Below are 21,476 nucleotides of genomic sequence, written 5' to 3'. Positions count from 1 at the left end.
TCTCTGAGGCTTTTCATCTTATGTGTTATCATGGAAATTTGTATATATTTACAAAGTAGAGAGAATCACCATTTTCAGAACTACCACTATTACCAACAGTTTGGTATTCACATACTTACTTCACATACTCCTCTTCCCTTTAGTAAAGTATTATAAGGCAAGACCAAGACATCTTTCCTTTACATCCATAAAAACTTCAGTGTTCATCTCTGACTGATAAAAGCATATAAAATGTATGGGGGTGGTAAGCTGGGTGCAGTGGCTCCCACCTGTAATCCTAGCACTTTGGGAGGTAGAGGCAGGTGGGTTGCTTGAGCTCAGGAGTTTGAGACCAGCCTGGGCAACATGACAGACCCTGTCTCTACTAAAAATACAAAAAAATAGCCAGGCATGGTGATGTGTGCTTGTGGTCCCAGCTACTTGGGGGGCTGAGGTGGGCGCATCGCTTGAGCCTGGCTGCTGGAGGTTGTAGTGAGCTGAGATCGTACCACTGCACGCCAGCCTTGGGGACAGAGCGAGACCCTGTCTGAAAAAAAGAAAAAGTATGGTGGGTGTAATCTTAGTAGGGATAAAGATCTTAAGATAAAATAATGAAGTATGCTGTTAACATTTCAGGAATCAGTAATCAGGTGTGAGAGTTGGAGCTGGGGATGAAGGATTAGGGGTCAGGGGCTTTCCCAGAGAGGCCAAACCATGCCATTTAAATGGCTGCCCATGCAGTCTAACCTCGACACCACGTGGTAGAGAAAGGACACAAAGTCAGAGACCAAAATGTGTTACCCTCTGTTGTGGTTGCTGCAACAATGCTCCAGGAAAGGTGTGTCCTACCCTTGCCTGTCTCAGAGCCTCCTGCCCTGGTGCACTGGGATAAGCCCATTCTAACCCTGTTTTATCACATCATTTCCTGCTGAAGAGCTTGCCAGGGTTCTCAGTTGCCCATGGGGACATTTTTCAAACAGTCCTAGGCTGGGAGTTGGTGAAGCCACAGAACAAACATAGCAGATCTTCCTGGAGTATCATTTTTGTACAGATATCTCAGGATAAATGTGAATTTTATGTGAAGACAAATATGACAATATTTTGAGTATTGAAATCCCTCATAGATAATTTTTGAGATAATCCTGTTACATTTGTCCATAGAGGTTTATCGAGATCTTTCCAAATATGTTCATTCAATTCCTGTGTAAGAGCATCAGTGTAATTGCTGCTACCCTGCCCATGTGCTCTTACACTGTGTAAGAGCATCAGTGTAATTGCTGCTACCCTGCCCATGTGCCAGATGGGAATCAGGGAAAAGAGACCTTTTTATGTTCTATTGTCTTTACAGGATGGGGCCTTGGGACAAATTTTTCTGAACAATTAGAGAAAATACTTGTGGAAAGATATAACCCAAAAGAATGGGTTTTAACACCAAGAACTCAGTTTATTTTTCAAGCTAATGTCTTCTAGAACTTTCACTTACTAAAGAATCATGTCTCCCTCCATGCTCTAATTTTTTTTTTCTTTTTAGAGATAAGATCAGCTGGAGTGCAATGGCCATAACAGCTCACTGCGGCCTTGATTTCCTGGGCTCAAGCAATCCTTCCACCTCAGCCTCCTGAATAGCTGAGACTACAGGTATGCACTACCATGCCCAGGTAATTTTTTAAATTTTTGTAGAGATGGGGTCTCACTATGTTGCCCAGGCTTGTCTCAAACTTCTGGCCTCAAACTATCCTCCCACCTCAGCCTCCCGAATAGCTGGGGATTACAGCTGCATGCCATCATACCTGGGTAATTTTTAAATTTTTTATAGAGATGGGAGTCTAGCTATGTTGCCCAGGCTGGTCTCAAACTCCTGGCCTCAAGTGATCCTTCTGCCTTGGCTTCCCAAAGCAGTGGCATTACAGGCATGAGCCACTGCATCCAGCCAACACTCTTCTTTTTTTTTTTTTTTTTTTTTTTAATAACACTTTGGTCTCGTCAAAGTTTTATGAACCATAATGGTTACATTTTAAAAGCTCTGCCAAAGATTGTCTAGGCATATGTGTATAATAGAAAATTCGCATAAATTTTAAAAGTTAAAACATGAGAGTTCAAGGAGATAGTGCATTTGTCCTGGGCTTCTTTGAATTGCCCCCAGAGATGGCCCATGGCAACAAATACTACTAGAGAAGTACCTTCCGGGGAAACGTTTGAGAAACACTAATCATCCCAGCTTCACTACAACCAAGATTATCTGCTTGTTTTTCTTCACATTTACCTCTGATTTTGTACATAACAATTTTCTTCTAATGCAACCTCTCTTTCTCCAGCAATTAACAGCCTCTCAAATTCCCACCATAAAGAAGCATCTATTTGTATCTAAAATCATTATTCTCAACTGTATATCCTATCAAGATTTATGCACATAGGTTGATGGTGTTTGTGGTCACAGGTACTTGCTGACATGTTTATTTATTCACTGATTGATTCAACTAGCTTTATGGAACCTATGGTTCACAAGACACTATGTTGGGCATAGCAGGTATGAAAAAGAACCAGACATGAAACCTGTGGATGAGGACAGTATGGCCAACGGGAAAAAAGACCCAGATTCCTTCAATATACTGTAGGGCATGGTCAGGGAAATAAGTCTGTGGAACCATTGAAAACATATGGAACATCCTCCCTATGGAGAGCTTTCCTAAGCTACATTTTAGATTGGCACTCAACAATGACTTTAATCAACTCAGTCCTGACTGTCCAAGGAAAATGACTGAATTTTCTTTTTTGTTTGTTTGTTTGTTTCAATGGTTTCACTGTAGGCCTGTGGGGGAAGATCCTATGGAACCACAGACCACCACACAGGTATCAATGTTTGTCCTCTTAGGGTTTTCACAGACCCAGGAGCTTCAGAAATTCCTATTCCTTCTGTTCCTATTTGTCTACATCACCACCATTGTGGGAAACCTCCTTATCATGGTCACAGTGACTTTTGACTGCCAGCTCCACACACCCATGTATTTTCTGCTCTGAAATCTAGCTCTCATAGACCTCTGCTATTCCACAGTCACCTCTCCAAAGATGCTGGTGGACTTCCTCCATGAGACCAAGACAATCTCCTACCAGGGCTGCATGGCCCAGATCTTCTTCTTCCACCTTTTGGGAGGTGGGACTGTCTTTTTTCTCTCAGTCATGGCCTATGACCGCTACATAGCCATCTCCCAGCCCCTCCACTATGTCACCATCATGAACACTCAACTGTGCGTGGGGCTGGTGGTAGCCACCTGGGTGGAGGGCTTTGTCCACGCCATTGTCCAACTGGCTCTGATACTTCCACTGCCCTTCTGTGGCCCCAACATCCTAGATAACTTCTACTGTGATGTTCCCCAAGTACTGAGACTTGCCTGCACTGATACCTCCCTCCTGGAGTTCCTCATGATCTCCAACAGTGGGCTGCTAGTTATCATCTGGTTCCTCCTCCTTCTGATGTCTTATACTGTCATCCTGGTGATGCTGAGGTCCCACTCAGGAAAGGCAAAGAGGAAGGCAGCTTCCACCTGCACCACCCACATCATTGTAGTGTCCATGATCTTCATTCCCTGTATCTATATCTACATCCGGCCCTTCACCCCATTCCCCATGGACAAGGCTGTGTCCATCAGCTACACGGTCATGACCCCCATGTTCAATCCCGTGATCTACACTCTGAGAAACCAGGACATGAAAGCAGCCATGAGGAGATTAGGAAAGTGCCTAGTGATTTGCAGGGAGTAAACTTTAAGTAAGTTGACTTCAAATGACAAATTTCTCTGGATTTTTGTTTTCCTACGTGAAAAATGGAGGAAAGTCTTTATAAAGCATAACAAATCAGATTACACTTATATTTCTTGAGGACCTACTGCTGTGTCAAGTACTGTGTTAAGCACTTCCACGCTTTTTGTTTGTTTGTTTGTTTGTTTGTTGTTGTTGTTTTTTTTTTGATGGAGTCTTGCTCTGTCACCCAGGCTGGAGTGCAGCGGTGCAATCTCGGCTCAGTGCAACCTCCACCTCCCGGGTTCAAGTGATTCTCCTGCCTCGGCCTTCCAAGCAGCTGGGATTACAGGCACCCACCACCATGCCCGGCTAATTTTTGTATTTTTAGTAGAGACGGTGTTTCACCACATTGACCAGACTGGTCTCGAACTACTGACTTCAGGTGATTCACCCGCGTTGGCCTCCCAAAGTGCCGGAATTACAGGCGTGAGCCACAGTGCCCGGCCTAACACTTCCACAGTTTTATCTCATTCTTTTAATGAAACCGACAGTGGATATATTATTATTGTTGTTAAATTAAACAGTTTTTACAAATGAGAAAACTCAGAGAGAAGTGACTTGCTCAAAGGTGAACAGTAAGTGAGTGGCAGAGTTTGCCCTGAAACCTGGTGCTTCTGACTCCAAGTTCAGAGGCAAGAAATAGGAATGGGATTTGAAACTCAGAGTTCCCTGCAACCACAAGAGAAAACCTAGAGAGGTCTTCATCTATAGAGAAGTATCTGTGATGAATGGTCAACTGCTTCATCTTAACTCTGGAACAGTTACATTCTTTTCTACTCCCCACCTCCCTGCCTCATTCCCCACTGTGGAATTTAGAAAGTTATCTCGCCCTCCCGTCTCCCTCGCAAAAAAGTTTGAGTCGCCGCTCCCGGGTTGCCCGCGGAGTCGCGCGTCGGGAGCTACGTAGCGCAGGGAAGGCATAGCTTCTGTTTTCGTCGGATGAAGAGGGCCCAGGGGTGGGGGCGGGGCCGGGCCGGGGCCGGGGCCTGGGGACGCCCAGGCGGCCGCAGAGGAGCGCCGCGTCAAGGTCTCCAGCCTGCCCTACAGCGTGGACCCGCTGGTGTCCGACAAGAAACCGCCCAGGGGAGGCATCCCCAATGCCGGCCGAAAGCGCCTGGGCCGGGGCCACCCTGCGGCCACTGCTGCTGCTGGGGCACCGCGCTGGGGAAGCGCACAGCCGGGGGCAGCCGATGAAGCCCTTGGAGACCGCCTGGGTCAAGTCGGAAAACTCCCTGAGACGGAGCGGCGTGGATGCAGGAACCCGGTCGATATTCGCCCCGCCAAGACATATGAGCCCTACCACCTGCACGCTGAGAAAACTCAAGACCAATCCGAAGCCGCGCACAGCTTTACCAACTCCCAGCTCCTCGCTCTGGAGCGCAAGTTCCGCCAGAAACAGTACCTCTCCATTGCAGAGGGTGCGGAGTTCTCCAGCTCTCCGAACCTCACAGAGACTCAAGTCAAAATCTGGCTCCGGAACCGAAAACTGCCGGAGTCAGAATTGGAAAAGCTGAAAATGACTGCAAAACCCATGCTATCCTCCAGCTTCAGTCTCCCTTTCCCCATCAGCTCGCCCCGGCCGGCAGCGTCCATATACGGGGCATCCTACCCGTTCCATAGACCTGTGCTTCGCATCCCGCCTGTGGGACTCTATGCCACGCCAGTGGGATATGGCATGTACCACCTGTCCTAAGGAAGACCAGCAATAGATTCCGTGATGGATGTTTGTTTCAAAGGGTTTCCTCTCCCTCTCCAAGAAGGCAGGACCAGCCAGTACTCCTGCTCTGCACACCCTGCGTGCACCACCCTAAGCGGCTAGGCCGACAGGGCCACACGACATAGTTGAAATTTGTTCTTTAGGCGGAGGCACCAAGCCTTGTTTTCTTGGTGTAATCTTCCAGATGCCCCCTTCTCCTTTCACAAAGAAAGGCTCTGATGGTTTTTATGTATCAATGTATATAATAAAATATAATACATTTTTATACAGTAGATGTAAAAATTCAAATTATTTTAAAAGGCAACATTTATATACATATGTGCTTTTTTTCTATATATCACCTTCTTAAAGAGACTGTGTAAGTCCATTTGTTGTATTTTCTTAAAGAGGGAGACAAATTGTTTGCAAAATTTGATAAAGTCAATGATTTTGATGGGATTATTGACTTCTGTTTATGGAAAACAAATATTAGAATTGGATACAATGCACATAGAAAGTATTAGATATGGAGAGATTATTCAAAGTGAAGGTGACATATCACATTTCTGCATTTTGCTTGCATTAAAAGAAACCTTTTTATATACTATCATATTTGTTCCTATCTCTTCCCACCCTCACCCCACCACACACACATTTTCACAGTTTTACCTTTTTAAAGAATTTTTTTGTAAGACCAATAACTGGGATGAGAAGAATCCTGAGAATGCCTAGAGGTGACGTAGAAAATTAGAAATATTTCCTAATTCTTCTCAAGGCTGTTGCTTCATTTCAGATAATTGGAGAGTAAAAAGTTAAAGCCTGCTGGGAGGAATTGATGGTTTCTGAGAAACACTAGGTACACTCATCCTCACAGATTGCAAAGGTGATTTGGGTGCGGGGCTATAGTAATTTTCTGCTTAAAAAATGAGTACCTTGTAATCATTACCTATGTGCTAAATATTCTTGAACAATTAGTAGATCCAGAAAGAAAAAAAATATGCTTTCTCTGTGTGTGTACCTGTTGTATGTGCTAAACTTATTAGAAACTTTGAGATAATTTTTAACATGCTGGGGGCAGAAAATAAAACCATGTTTTGACTTGGTGAAAATGGAGTTGCCAAACAGCCCATTAAGCTCCCTGATATTTCACCTTCCTCTCCATCTCTCCCCTCCCTCCAGTATGCCGTTACCCCTTTGAAAGGATGCCTTGTACAATTTTATATATTTTATTGAAGAATTATTATCTCTTATTCTGAATTAAATTAAACATTTGTTTTATTGCAAAAAGAAAAGAAAAGAAAGTTATCTCACTTTTAGCATTGTCTAAATAGTTCCCCAGAAGGCATTTGCCCTTTGTTTTTGTTCCTTCTTTACTAAATACTCCTTGGATAATCTTCACACTGTGCTACTTAGCTGAAATGGCTTAAATATGTCCCCTTCAGAATTTAGGTATTGAAATTTAATGGTCAATGTGATGGTGTTAAGAGGTGAAGCCTTTAAGAGATGATTAAGCCATGAGGCTTCCTCCCTTATTAATGGGATTAAGGCCTTTATAAAAGAGATTTCATGCAACATTAGGCTCGCTAGCCCTTTGGTCTTCTGCCATATGAGGACACAGCATTCCTCCCCTCTGGAGGATGCAGCAACAAGCTGTCATCTTGGAAGCAGAGAACAGTCCTCACCAGACAACCGAACCTGTTGGCACCTTAATCTTGGACTGTCCAGCCTCCAGAACTGCAAAAGAATAAATTTCTGTTCTTTACAAATCATGCAGTCTGTGGTATTTCATTATAACCACACAAACAGATTAAGACATTACTCAACACAATCTTTCCATCATTTGTATAGTATGGCTGAGAGGAGGATGGCATAGTATAATTGAGTGACCAAGGCCAGAGAGGGCAGGGCCATGCCTACTAGTGTTCCAAATCTGGGGTAGTGAATTCAGTTCCAAGGCTACTACTTCATGTGTTTCTGCTTTTCTCTTTAAGTGGAATGAGAGCTTCTTGAGGGCAGGTGCTATGCATTATTCATCTTTAAATCCTCCCAGCACCTGAAGGGTACCTGACAGAGAGAGGAAGTATTTTTACTTTTTTCTTTTTTTAACATTTTTCCGGCTTCCTATACTTTCCCTCTGTCAATTTCTGTATATTTATTTCTTCCATCTTCCTTGGGGTGTGCATCATTTCGTAAAAGTCTCAGGCAATGTGTAATATGGACCCAAAGTTAAGAAAATAATGCAGAAGCTTTTTGTTCCCCCTTCTCTCCCAACAACCATCCTATCCAAGAAATGAAAGTCAGAGACCAGGTGCGGTGACTCACGCCTGTAATCCCAGCACTTTGGGAGGCCGAGGCGGGTGGATCATTTGAAGTCAAGAGTTTGAGACCAGACTGACCAACATGGTGAAACCCATCTCTACTAAAAGTACAAAACATTAGCCAGGCATGGTGGTGGATGCCTGTAATCCCAGCTACCCAGGAGGCTGAGGCTGGAGAATCGCTTGAACCCAGGAAGTGGAGGTTTCAGCCAAGATCATGCCACTGCACTTCAGCCTGGGCAACAAGAGTGAAATTCTGCCTCAAAAAAAAAAAAAAGAAAAGAAAGAAAGAAAGAAAGAAAAGAAAGTCAGAGGCTCTTCCTGGTTTCTCTTGAAGCCATCATGGCAACTCTGAGTCTATCCTTTCACTTCTTCCTCCTTGTTTCCATTTCACACATTTCTCCATATTCACACTCAACCTTTGGAAATGAGAGGAGGGTAAAATGGACTCTGTCTTATTTGATCTCTGTGGCCCCTTAGAATGGCATTTTCCTCTTTCACATTAAGATCCTTTAAATATCAAATGATACTTTTCACATCCTCCAATTTGTCTCTTCTCCACGTGCAACGTCTGCCTTCCTATAGTTGTTCCTCTTGTGACAGGTTTGCTGATTCCACCACCCCGGGCATCTCTTCTGTATTTACTCTTATATGACAACATCCCTCTTAAGGTGTGATGCTCACCATATGACACTGCTGCACTGGGCTGTAATTTCTCTGGGAAAAAATTATTTTCTCCTCTGAAACATGCATCCATAACAATGCTTTTAGCTGCAAGTAGCATAATAACCAAGTGACAGTGGCTTAACTAGAGAGGAAATTATCTCATTTAAATAGAAGACTAAAGGATAAACAATTCCAGAGTTGGTTAATTCAGTAACTTAAATATTTTAGGGCTCTGGGTTGGCTGCTCTTCAATTCCTTGCCTTTTCTCTCATGGTAGCCATATGGCTGTCAAAGCTTCAGGCATCACACCTTTATTTCAAATAATTTAGCGAGAAGGATAACAAAAGGCATCCATGTGCTGTTTTTTCTTCTTACCAGGGGTGAAAAGAACCACACCAGCAGAATTATCATATGACCCAGTTGACCAGGACTGCATCATATTGTCACCCCAATCTGCAAAAAGGAATGGGAAGGTGAATGTCTGTTTTCTTCAGCCAGGAAAAAGGGATTGGGAATGGCAATCAACAGTGTCTGCCATGTAGGTGTAAGCCCCTGGCAGCATGAAGACACACAATTGGCTTGAGTGAAAAATCTTGTTGATAAGAAAACTCTGTCATGGGCAGTGAGCATAAAATCAAATGACTAGAGAAGGTGACAAGTAACATGAATAAGTTAAGTGGGCCCAGTGCAAACTAACGGGTACTGGAGGTCCTCATCCAGATAAAAGAGGAAATCCTACTTCAAGTCTTCTCTTCGACCCTAATGCAGAATTCCAATACTTAAGTCCTTACAGAAAAATTGGAAGGATTTTACTTGGAGATACCAAACAGCCCCAAATAAATAGTCCCAGGCTATTTTCTCCAATTGACAAAACAGCTGACATGATAATCCTAGGAGAGGCCTTCGAGTTCTCAAGCCCTACTCAGGTACATAGTGCTTGCAATCAGCATTTTAGTGGTTTGATTTTAAATACCAATGTTTAGCTGGAGACCACTAGGCAGATGAAGAAAATTTCCAATATAAAAGGCAGACACAAAAACAAAACAAAACTGAAAAAAAGAGAAGTCCAAGTAAACAGAAGAAATTCAAATAATAGAAGAAAACTTTCTAAGTTTTTACAAATTTAACTTTATATTTTGAGGTAACTGTAGATTTACTTGAAGCTGTAAGAAATAATAGAGATCTCCTGTACTCTTTACCCAGGTTCTTTCAATGGTAACTGCCATGTGCTAAATGTTTATGTCTCCCCAAAATTCCTGTGTTGAAACCTAATCCCCAGTGGAATGGTATTTGGAGGTGGGACCTTTGGTAGATGATTAGGTCATGAGGGCAGGGGCCTTATGAATGGGATTAGTGCCCTTATAAAAGAGTCCCTGGAGAGCTCCCTTGCTCCTTTGCCATGTGAGGACAGTGAGAAGACAGCTGTCCATAAACTAGAAAGTGGACTTTGATGAGGCGCCAAATCAGCCAGCATCTTGTCTTGGACTTCCAAGCCTTCAAAACTGTGAGAAATAAATTTCTGTTGTGTATAAGCCACCCAGTCTATGGTGGGCTGTTATAGCAGTGCAAACACGTTAAGGCAGAAATAGCTTACAAAACTATAGTATGATATCACAAGGATATTAACATTGATACAGTCAAGACACAGAACAGGAAACGTTTTAAAATCCTATCATTAATATCCAGAAAAGATAAGTCATTGTATTTGCAAAACAAGATTAGGATGCTATTTTAGAAAGGTACAATAAGAGGATGAGAAAAAAATTCTTGGAAATTAAAGATATGTTTGTGGTATATTGTATTTTTCTAAGATGACCACATCAATATCTTCCATTTCACATGTTCTTCGTTACAATATGAATTTCACATTTTTTAAATTGAGAAGTGGGATCTTTGTTTCCTACCCTTGAATCTGGAAGGGCTTGTGATCTTGGTGAAAGTGTCACCATGTAATCTCTGAGGACAGGTCGTAGAAGGCAATACAGACTCCAGTTAGTTCTCTTTGGAATGCCCACTCTTGGGAGCAAGCTACTATGCCAGGAAAAAACCCAAGTAGCCACATGGAGAGGCCATTTGCATTTCTATTAATATCTTGATGGACCGGCATTTGTCCCCAGGTAGGTTTTTCAAGAAAGATTTATGAGAACTATATTTTCTGAATTAAATGAAACTATTTATCTGTTGTCTTTATATATAAATGACAATTTCACTGAAAAAGCATCTTTGGATAATACTTTTTATTTTTCTCAGGTCCTTGTAGATGTTGTTCTTCTGTTTTCTCGGGCTATTGAGAAGTTGAAGCCAGCCTTCTTCTTATAGACGGGTTCATCTTTAACCATGGCAGCTTTTAGGATTCTTTCTTTATCTTTGGAGTTCTGTAACTTTATTCAGTTCTGTTGTAGCATGGTTGACATTTATCACATTTCCTGGCACAGAGTCTGCCTTTTCAATCTATTGATTCCATTTATTTCATTTTCAGGAATATTTTCTTGAATTAATGTCTTTGGATATTTTTTGCTCTAATTATTTATATGTCTTCTTCAAGGACATCCAAGTATTAATTAAACTGATATTCTTTGTCTATATTTCATGTACAAACATATATACACACACTTCTTACTGATCCTTTTAAACGTGTACACTTTTCCATTCATTTTGTTTAGTTCTCTTAAACCTGTCTTTCAGATATCTTACTGTATTTTAAGCAGTGACTATTCTCATTTTCACTGTTTCCATTTTTTTGTGATGATTTTATTTTCTTCCTATTCTTTTTTTCCTAATCTCTGCCAGTTAAATTTTCCATTTCTGTTTTCATACTGTCATTTATTTCTTAAGATTTAATTATTCTGCTCTCAGCTCCTAATAGATAGAAGTTTGATTCATTTCTTTCTGAGTTATCTACATTATTGAAAAACTCATCAATAAAAATTTTCTTCTCTATTCTGTTCTGTGTTCTTCACCTGCCTGCTTTCCTCCTTTTTGACTTATTTTTTATAGACTCTGCAAGTTGCTTTTTAATTGTTACACGTTCTTAAAGAAGCAATTTAACTAGTTATGTGTTAAAATAAAAAGTGGTGGTGATAATAGTGAAGACAGGCCAGGGAGTGCTCTGGTTAATTGTCCTGGGCTCACAGCGCAGCGCTAAACACTGAATGATAGAGGCGTGTGTGTGTGTGTGTGTGTCTGTGTGTGTGTGTGTGCGAATTTAGCCTATCTCTTCAGCTGGTAAAGATCAGCAGCTGCAGGGGTGCCCATAGCCCACAGTTTCTCTATCTTAGTGGATAGTGCAGTTATAAATGTGACATAAGCCCAGCCTCTCAACCCCTTTTTGGTGTTACATATCACTTAAGGAAGCTCTTGCAGCCAGCCTGTGTGCCCGGATCTGGTCCATCCACACAAAGGTGGTTGTTTTATCTTTCATCGTATACCACCTACTTAGGAGCCAACTCTGCCAGCATTGTCCAGGAGTTGTCGTGGGCAGAAGCCTCTCTCTCTTCACAGTACTTGATAGTCCTTCACGGTCCATTTTGGGTTTTGTTGTCATCTGAGTTGTAAACATGTCTTAATTTTATTGCAGGTGGGATTTCTGTTTCCAGTGAGGAAGAAAAAAAGAAAAACCTTTGTTTTCTTATAACCGGAAGTCATTTATTCATTTAATTTTTTTAAAGTTGTCTTGGGCCACTTTTTAGTTTATAAAAATCTTACTTTTATATGATTCAGAATATCAATTCTAAAAGTAATAAGCAGCACAGAAAAGCTGCTTATAATCTACAACACTGACACAAAGGGAAGGAATATAAGTAAAATTTCTTCCAGATTTATCTTACACATGGTTATTCCACAACACCAGGTGCTTAATTGAATTTGTTGAATATGCACCCATTAAAATGAATGTGGCTATATTTATGAGAATTTATGCCTTTAAGGCATCTCTTGCTGAGGCTATGTTCTCTGGGGGAGGGAGGGAGAGAGAGAGAGAGAGAGAGAGAGAGAGAGAGGCATTTATTGCAAGGACTTGGCTTACATGACATGAAACTGGCTAGCCAAGTATGTAATCTGTAGGGCAGGCCATCAGCTGAAGTTGCTGACTACATGCAGAATTTTCCTCCTTCAAGGAAACCTCAGTTCTTCTCTTTAGTTCTTTCAACTGATTGAATCAAGCATACCCAGATTATCTGGGATAACCTCTTTACTTAAAGTCAACTGATTATAGACATCAATTATATCTACAAAATACCTTCACAGCAACACCTAGATGAGAGTTTGATTGAATAACTGGGAACTATCGCCTAATCAAGTTGACACATAACACTGACCATCACAAAGGGAGAATGATTAATTATCAATGATGCTGGGCTTCCTGCATGAGAATTTACATGATGTTTCTTCTACATGTGTCCTGTATCCATTTAATGGCTTGACATTATAATAGTAGCTAAGTCTGACAAACATTTATTTTCTTAAGAATGTGATACATATGGAAATAATTTTCTCAGCTCAATTTTCCATGACTGAGTCTTTAGCATAATTACTCCATCCAGGCCATTCATACACTGGCAACTATTATATTGGCTAGTGGTTACAGTAAAAATGAGCTTTGATGGACCTTTTACACACCTACAGGTACCTTGACTGGGGAAATACATAAACTGGAATCTACCAGGTCTCTATTACTGAAAGCTAAATTGGAATCATAAAGAATTAATCCAGGTAATTCAGAATCACCCATCTGAGAGTCAATAACATTAACAAGGCCTGCCCATTCCCACCATCAATCTAGACTACTTTTCTGAGTAGCTGAATTTTAAAGTGGACTAAAGCTCCAAATAATGGGAAGAATTTGTGATTTTTTAAAATTGACATCTCTTGTATGTATAAGAACTTCACATCGTGCTCTTATCCCCAGAGGCAGATTCTTTATTTTGCCAAGTATAAACATTTGCAATGAAAGAATTCAGATCAACCTGAGAACCTCATGTGGATCAGAGAGCTGTAAGAAATCACACAGATTTTATAGCACATCAAGGTTACAATGTTGGTTAATTCCAATTTTTAATCAGTTTCTCATAATTAGAAAATATATGGGTTTCTTGTGCCAATCCTTGTATTAAAGGGAGTAATAATTGACATGTGAAGAATGCAAGCACTTTGTAGATGGTGTGAGTATAGTTGATATGGGTAGTGAATCAACTGTGAGGGCATGGTTGACAAGATGAAGAACAAGATTTATGGGGTAATTAAGTTTTCATTTTAGTATACAAACATTTTCCCATCCATGACATTGCCTATGTAAACATCAATTCAGTTTAAAAGGAGAAGAAATCAAACTAGTTACCTAAACGACGCAACAAAAGAGAACTGTCCGTTGTGCTGATGAGTAAGTCATTGGTTCTCAAGTCCGGTCCCTGGAACAGATGCATCAGCATTATCCGAGAACTTGTTACAAATGCAAATTCTTGGTCTTACCACTGATGTACTGAATGAGAAATTCTGGGCTGGGAACACAAGTCTGCCTTTTAACAAGGCCTTCAGGTAATTCTCTCAAGGGTAAGAGTCACTGGTCTAAGAAATAGGTTCTTCTAAAACTTTCAGAGTCTCCCTTTTTTTGAAGACCCTCTTGTCCTTTTGGATCTTGGCCTGAATATTAGCCATTCCTCAGATCTCTAAAATTTTCAATGTGCTTGGTACTTTGGGTCCCCCAAGGAAGACCTCTCAAAGAGTGTGCGCTTTTGAGACATTTAGAAACTTTTTAACAACTCCCATTGCTCCCTTGGCCCCAGTGATAATCAGCACAGCTCAGCTTCCTGAGCCCTGTCCAATAGTTTCTCCCCAAGGATATTCCCCCTTCCCCTGGGGTCTCACTCATGGTATTATACATGAAATAAGGGCAGGGGCTAGGAAACTGTGAGGCTGAAGCAAAGGATCTCCAAGAAGATGTAGGCTGAAGCGCCATTCTGGGCTAAAGGGAGGTGAGAGACCAATGTTTCCTCAGCTGCACATAGATCAGCTGTAAGAAAGATCTTGCAACACCCACTAGAGGGTGGGAGTAATAAACAAGTGACATAGACCTGATGGTAGTAAGTCTAAAGGATCAGCAGAGACTCAAGAAAAACTGCAGGGGGAATGTGATGTTGAAAACAGATGCCTCTGGTTACATATGAATGCTTTCCTAAGCTTTTCCAAAGCACAGAATTTTCCCTATGAGACTTAGAGGGAGGATGCTCACAGCAAAGGATATCAAGGATGAGGAAAATCACAAGATTCTCAACATTGTCATATAAAACAAAGTCACATTTACCTGCTAATATATTAAGTTGGTGAACATTTCTGAGCAAGTGCTAAATCAGAGATGCTGTCATAGACTCTGGGCTTACTAAGTTATTTAATTTGCAATCTAGTTAAATGGAGCAATAGAAAAAATGATAAATGCTATAATGGAGGTATTTATCAAATGCTATTGGAACACAGAGAAATGAGGAATTAATTCTGCATGAGAGAAATGGGGGGAGGAGTCAAAGGGAAAGTGATATTTCTCTTACTGCCTCTAGGTTGAGAAGGTAGCAAAAGGCATTTCAGGAAACAGGATTTATTACCAAAGATATGAAAATAATAAAGTAGACTGCCTACACAGAAGCTATGAATTCTTTGAACAGCAGTCGGTTCCTAGGTTATAGTGATACTGATTAGAAAGGTATAGGGAGGCTATATTTTACAGTCTTGTATGAAATGCTGAGAGAGAGTTGCATGCACATATGTAGGTACGTTCTTCCACCCTGAGTTTATCCACAAAGCATTTTAGGTGGCTTCTGAGAGTTTGAGTTTTAAGCTGTGAGCTAATCAAATATTATAACTAGGAGGAATATGACCACGTCTGAGTCAGAGAGGTCTCATGGACAGCTGTGTAGAAGGTGTCCTGGAGTGGAAGTAAACTGAAGGAGCAGAATAAGATTAGAACAACCTCTAATACTGTAGATAATAGATTGCAATAGGCCAGGTAAGAGAGGGTAGTAGAGATTGAGACAGGGCAGGGGGAGGGAGGAGACCACTGACCCCCTACCCTGTCACCCTCCATCTTCTTCTTTTCTTTCCTTTTTTTTTTTTTTTTTGGTTTTTGTTTGTTTGTTTGTTTTTGTTTGTTTGTTTGAGACAGAGTCTCACCCTGTCGCCCAGGCTGGAGTGCAGTGGCATGATCTCTACTCACTGCAATCTCCAACTCCCAGCTTCAAGCGATTCTCTTGCCTCAGCCTCCCAAGTAGCCAGGATTACAGGTGTGTGCTGCCATACCCAGCTAATTTTTTTGTATTTTTAGTAGAGACAGAGTTTCACCATGTTGACCAGGCTGGTCTCAAACTTCTGACTTCAAGTGATCCACCCGCCTCAGCCTCCCAAAGTTCTGGGACTATAGGTGTGAGCCACCTCACCCAGCTCCTCCATCTTCTTCTGTCCCTTTAGTCCCATTTTCTCCATCTCCCCAGCACTTTTCCACTTCCCCTACCTTCACTTGCTCTATTTCTTCATCTCCCTTTATTCCTTTGTCTATTTCTATTTGTTTTCTTTCAACAACTTCCTTTGTCTCCCACCCTTGGATTCAGTAACATCTTGTAAAATTCCTGTTTCATTCAGAAGCTGAGTCCCCTTAATACAATATTCATCATCTGTTTCTCAATCCAATGACTCTCCCTCTCTTTTCTCCCTCTTGTCGCAGCATACACACCACATATGCCTCACTCATAAGGGGCTGCCCACTGTGATGGGCAGGAGAACTACTGGATGTCTCAGGCATCCAGCTGCATCCAGTGTCTTCCTTGTGCTGAACTTGTACACCCGATAGCTATTCACCCACCCAGCAGTCAACACCACGTGCTTTTTAAGGTTGACTATCATTAAGAATGGGTACTGCAGGGCGCAAATAAATTGTGAGATTCAGATATAGCCTCTGGACTTAATAGTTGAATTGTGCAGGGAAAAAATAGACACAGGAAAATCCATTAACATGATGATGTGTTAAATGTCATGTGAAAAATAATTGGCAAAGAATCTTAGTGGAGACTGGAAGAGAGGGTATCTTTAGATTAAGAGAATTCACAGAGGTGAGTAATTGCCATTGATTATTCCATGCACCGTTTTAGGAACTTTTTATCTATCATTCTACTTAAGCCCTCAGAAAATTCTATAAAGCAGGTATTTTTATTTCTACCTTACAAATGTGAAAACTGAGGCCCAGAAAGATTAAGTAAGTTACTCATGGTCAAATCACAATGAAACAAAAGACCTGAAATTTGACTTCAGATGTATCTGACTCCAAGTGTCTTCCCACCACTATATGAATCTTTGAAAGGCAGGTTGCATATATTTCTGGATGACGTTAAGATTTCAGGAATGTGTATTCCAGCACCTACCTATAAACTCCCCAGAGACAGGACGGCACCTAGTATCATAGTCTACACATAGGATGCTCATCATATGGGCCCAAAACCTTGGTTCTGAGCCCCTGAGCCCTGAAAGGGAAAGTAGTGACTTCATGGATCTGTGTCTGTGGTTCATTTTCTTTAGGAGTATGGAGAAAACCCCATGGAACAAGGGAACCTCACATGGGCATCAGATTTTGTCTTCCTGGGGCTCTCACAGACTCGGGAGGTACAGCGTTTCCTGTTTTTTATGTTCCTGTTTGTCTACATCACCACTGTTATGGGAAACATCCTTATCATCATCACAGTGACCTCTGATTCCCAGCTCCACACACCCATGTACTTTCTGCTCCGAAACCTGGCTGTCCTAGACCTCTGTTTCTCTTCAGTCACTGCGCCCAAAATGCTAGTGGACCTCCTCTCTGAGAAGAAAACCATCTCCTACCAGGGCTGCATGGGCCAGATCTTCTTCTTCCACTTTTTGGGAGGTGCCATGGTCTTCTTCCTCTCAGTGCTGGCCTTTGACCGCCTCATTGCCATCTCCCGGCCCCTCCACTATGTCACCATCATGAACAGTCAGCTCTGTGTGGGGCTGGTGGTGGCCGCCTGGGTGGGAGGCTTTGTCCACTCCATTGTCCAGCTGGCTCTGATGCTCCCACTGCCCTTATGTGGCCCCAACATTTTGGATAACTTCTACTGTGATGTTCCCCAAGTACTGAGACTTGCCTGCACTGACACTTCCCTCCTGGAGTTCCTCATGATCTCCAACAGTGGGCTGCTGGATGTCATCTTGTTCTTCCTCCTCCTGACCTCCTACTTGTTCATCCTGGTGATGCTGAGGTCACATCCAGGGGAGGCAAGAAGGAAGGCAGCTTCCACCTGCACCACCTACATCATTGTGGTTTCCATGATCTTTGTTCCAAGCATTTACCTCTACGCCCGGCCCTTCACCCCATTCCCTATGGACAAAGTTGTGTCCATCGGCCACACAGTCATGACCCCCATGCTCAATCCCATGATCTATACCCTGAGGAACCAGGACATGCAGGCAGCAGTGAGAAGATTAGGGAGACACTGGCTGGTTTGACAGTGACAAAGGTAAGTTGCTTCTCTTTGGCTTTGTCTTCCCTTTGTGAAGTGGAGAGGGAGCTACTACATCTGCTGTCTTCATAGTGTGTTGAGAGTCATCGTAGCAGGGAATGAATTTTGAAACTAAGCAACTTCGTGTTTTAGGAAAAAAGAAAGGATCCTCTCTGGTGGTTAAGGTTTGTGATAAAGAGTTTTAACACACGCGCAACAATGAAAATTGTTCACACGGCCCCTGAAAACCACGCCCTCCTTTTTCCCTTCTTGGTAGACAGTTTCCTGTCGACAGCATTTCCCCTGTGAGAACATTTCTATTTTCAGTATTTTGAGCCCTCTTCCCAATACTCCCTTTTGGTGTGAGTCTGGGTTGTTGGGAACAGCACAGAATTTGGAGGCTTAAGCTCTAAATTAGAGGCCCTGACCCATCATTGACCAAACTGATGACTTTGAATAAGCCGCCCAGCTTCTCTTGGCCTCATGGTTTCTCCCTCACGAAACTTTCTTAAATTAGTATCTGTCCCTAAAATATTCTAGGTTTGTTATGAGATTCAAAACAAAAAATTTTATGATAAAACAACGAATAAATCATATAACTATATGTTATCTTCCAAGCTTTTAAAAATGACTGTATTTTATTTTCAAATATGAAATTATTGAGTATTCAAGCTTTATGTCTCTATATTTACATTTTAATGTAATATACTAATTGTAAATAAAAGATCATGGGGAATGCCGGCACATTATGAAACATTATGTCATTATGTATGAATGCTCATGTATACACTACACAACTCAAGAACCAGTAGTTACCAATAACTTGCATTCACCTGTATTGTCCTCTCTATTACGTTCACCTGGATTCCTATCCCGAGGAAATCACTCTCTTGAATTTCATGTTTATCATTTCATTGCTTGTATAAAATGGTTTTATCACATTTTTTATAAAAACAGTATATTGTTTTGCTACTTTGGAGTTTTATAAAAATTTCATACTGTACATAATATTCTGGGATTTGCTTTTTTCACTCCACGTTTTGTTTCTAAGCTCCACATGTTCGTGTTTGGCTGTAATTCATTCATTTGCTCTGCTGTAGAATATTTCACCGTCAGAATAAACTTATTTGGGTTGTTTCCAGGTTTTGGCTACTGGAGAGTGCTTTTTTTGTTGTTGTTGTTTCCTTTGAGATGAAGTTTCACTCTGCTGCCCAGGCTGGAGTGCAGTGGTGCGATCTCAGCTCACTGCAGCCTCTGCCTCCCAGGTTCAAGTGATTCTCCTGCCTCAGCCTCCCTAGTAGCTGGGATTACAGGCGCTCATCACCACACCCAGCTAATTTTTGCATTTTTAGTAGAGACAGGGTTTCTCCATGTTGACCAGGCTAGTCTCAAACATCTGACCTCAAGCCATCCGCCCACTTCAGCCTCCCAAAGTGCTGGGATTACAGGTGTGAGTCACCGCACCTGGCCCAAAGAGTGCTTTTCAAAAACTTCCTCTAGTTGTTTCTAGTTGCTGTGTTGAAGTGTTCTGGTTCGTATACTTGAAAGAGGAATTGTTAAGGCATGAGGTCTTCAAAGATTTAATTTTACAAAATAGTGCCAAATAGTTTTCCAAAGTTGTAGTACCATATTACAAGTTCATCAGCAGTTTACGTGTTCTCATTGATTCACACCCTTCTAACAATTGATATTGTGAGACCTCGTAATTTTTGCCAATTTAGTGAGTAAAAAATGATATTTCATTGTAGTTTTAATTTGCCTTTCTCTATTCTCTAATATTTCTTTCCATGTTTTTATTGTATCTGGTTTCTCATGAATGTCATTTGTTCATTTTTCTATTGGCTTTTTCTAATTGATGGGGGAGTTCTTATATAATTTAGTGACTAATCTACTGTCAGTTATATTTATTACAATACCTTTTCCCAGTTTGTGGTTTGTCTTCTCTATTTGTGGCATTAATTTTAATGTAATCAGACATATCAATATTTTATTTTAGTATAAAATATTATTGGGGTCTAATTTTAAGAAGTTGTTTCTTACCCAGAGGGCATAAAGATATTCTTCTACACAATTCTTAAATTTTACTTAAGAAAATTTAACTTTTTTAACTTAAAAAATCTCAAATTTACAAAAAAAATTGCAAATATAGTATAAAGTACATTTTTTTCCCTGAAGGTATGAGGGTAAGTCAACAGTCTGACACCCACCACTCAATACTTTAATGTACATTTTCTGAAAAGACATTTTTCCTACAATACTGCCATGTAGTCATCAAAATTGTTACAGTGTCAATACATTACTAGTATCCAGTCTTCAGATCCTATTCTAGTTTGGTCAAATGTCCCAGTAAAGTCTTTTACAGAGAGAGAATTTAGTTCAGAATTATTTGTCGCATTTAGTAGTCATAACTCTTTAGATTCATTTAGCCTTGAAAGGGTTTCTTTTGAAATTTGATAACCTTGGCACTTTCAAAGATTACAGATAAGTTATTTTGTAAAATGTTCTTCAGTTTAGGTTTGTCTTATGTTTTACGATGATTGGATTTTGCCGATGCATCTTTGTCAGGGATATCACAGAAATTACGCAGTGTTTTTCTCATTGCATCCTATGAGGTATGTGCTTTTGCTTTGTGCCATGACTGATGTTTCATCCCTTTGGTTACTAGACTAAAGAAATGTTAGGCTTCTTACCTGTTAGGTGACTCATTTTCCCTTGGATATTAGTAAACGTTTTGTGGGTAAGTACTTGGAGACTATCTGGTTTCTTATCAGTTTCCATTTATTTATTTACTTACTTATATCTGTACAAACTCATGTGCTCCTCTTTTCGTCATCGAGTTATAATCCATTATTATTATTTATTTTGTTGCCCAATATGTCCCAGGTGTTGCCAGTAGGAGTCTCTTCAACTTGGCTTCTGTGTTCTTTTTACTCTTTTAACACTTCCTTACTTTGTGACACAATGAAATGTCTCATGCTTACTTTCTGTGCTCCTGGTCTGGAATGAATGATTTCTCTAAACAGTCCTGGTTCCTTTTAGTGGAGAATGATATTTAGAAGTCAATATCTAGGTGCTGAATGTGCTCATTGCTATGTATCTATCCACACACGTGTGCACATGAACATACATTAACACGATCAATCTATATTTATTTTATCTAGCTATGTAATTTTTTTTTTTTTTTTTGAGATGGAGTTTTGCTTTTGTCACCCAGGCTGGAGTGCGATGGTGTGATCTTGGCTCACTGCAACCTCTGCCTCCTGGGTTCAAGCGATTCTCCTGCCTCAGCCTCCCGAGTAGTTAGGATGACAGGTGTGCACCACCACGCCCAGCTAATTTTTGTATTTTTAATAGAGACAGGGTTTCACCATGTTGGCCAGGCTGGTCTCGAGCTCCTGACCTCAGGTGATCTGCCCGCCTTGGCCTCCCAAAGTGCTCAGATTACAGGCATGACCCACTGCACCTGACCCTCTCTATGTAGTGTTAACCATATGTTCACAGAGATACTTCCAATTCCAGTCCAACACCACA

The 21,476-nt window shown here is 41.2% G+C and overlaps 2 protein-coding genes and 1 pseudogene across 2 annotated transcripts; all 3 read left to right on the top strand.

The window, feature by feature from the left end:
• Positions 1–2,785: 2,785 nt before the first annotated feature.
• Positions 2,786–3,738, top strand: LOC126939407 (olfactory receptor 4D1). Its single transcript, XM_050764753.1, is given in 1 exon segment — positions 2,786–3,738. A coding segment is annotated over 1 exon segment (933 nt). The 5' UTR covers positions 2,786–2,805.
• Positions 3,739–4,709: 971 nt separating this feature from the next.
• Positions 4,710–5,470, top strand: LOC126939438 (homeobox protein MSX-2-like; annotated as a pseudogene).
• An 11,558-nt stretch (positions 5,471–17,028) lies between these two features.
• Positions 17,029–17,952, top strand: LOC126939408 (olfactory receptor 4D2). Its single transcript, XM_050764754.1, has one exon. The coding sequence runs from the start codon at positions 17,029–17,031 to the stop codon at positions 17,950–17,952; it is 924 nt and encodes a 307-aa protein (XP_050620711.1).
• The last annotated feature ends 3,524 nt before the right edge of the window (positions 17,953–21,476 follow it).

The sequence above is a fragment of the Macaca thibetana genome, chromosome 16, assembly GCF_024542745.1.
Source record: "Macaca thibetana thibetana isolate TM-01 chromosome 16, ASM2454274v1, whole genome shotgun sequence".
In the NCBI taxonomy this organism is placed as follows: domain Eukaryota; kingdom Metazoa; phylum Chordata; class Mammalia; order Primates; family Cercopithecidae; genus Macaca; species Macaca thibetana.
Note: the sequence above shows the minus strand (reverse complement) of the source record. Positions and strands in the feature narration are given on the sequence as shown.

What these genes read in the sequence shown, in the direction of transcription:
- LOC126939408 (XM_050764754.1), top strand. Translation starts at nt 17,029, where the DNA reads ATGGAACAAGGGAACCTCACATGGGCATCAGATTTTGTCTTCCTGGGG.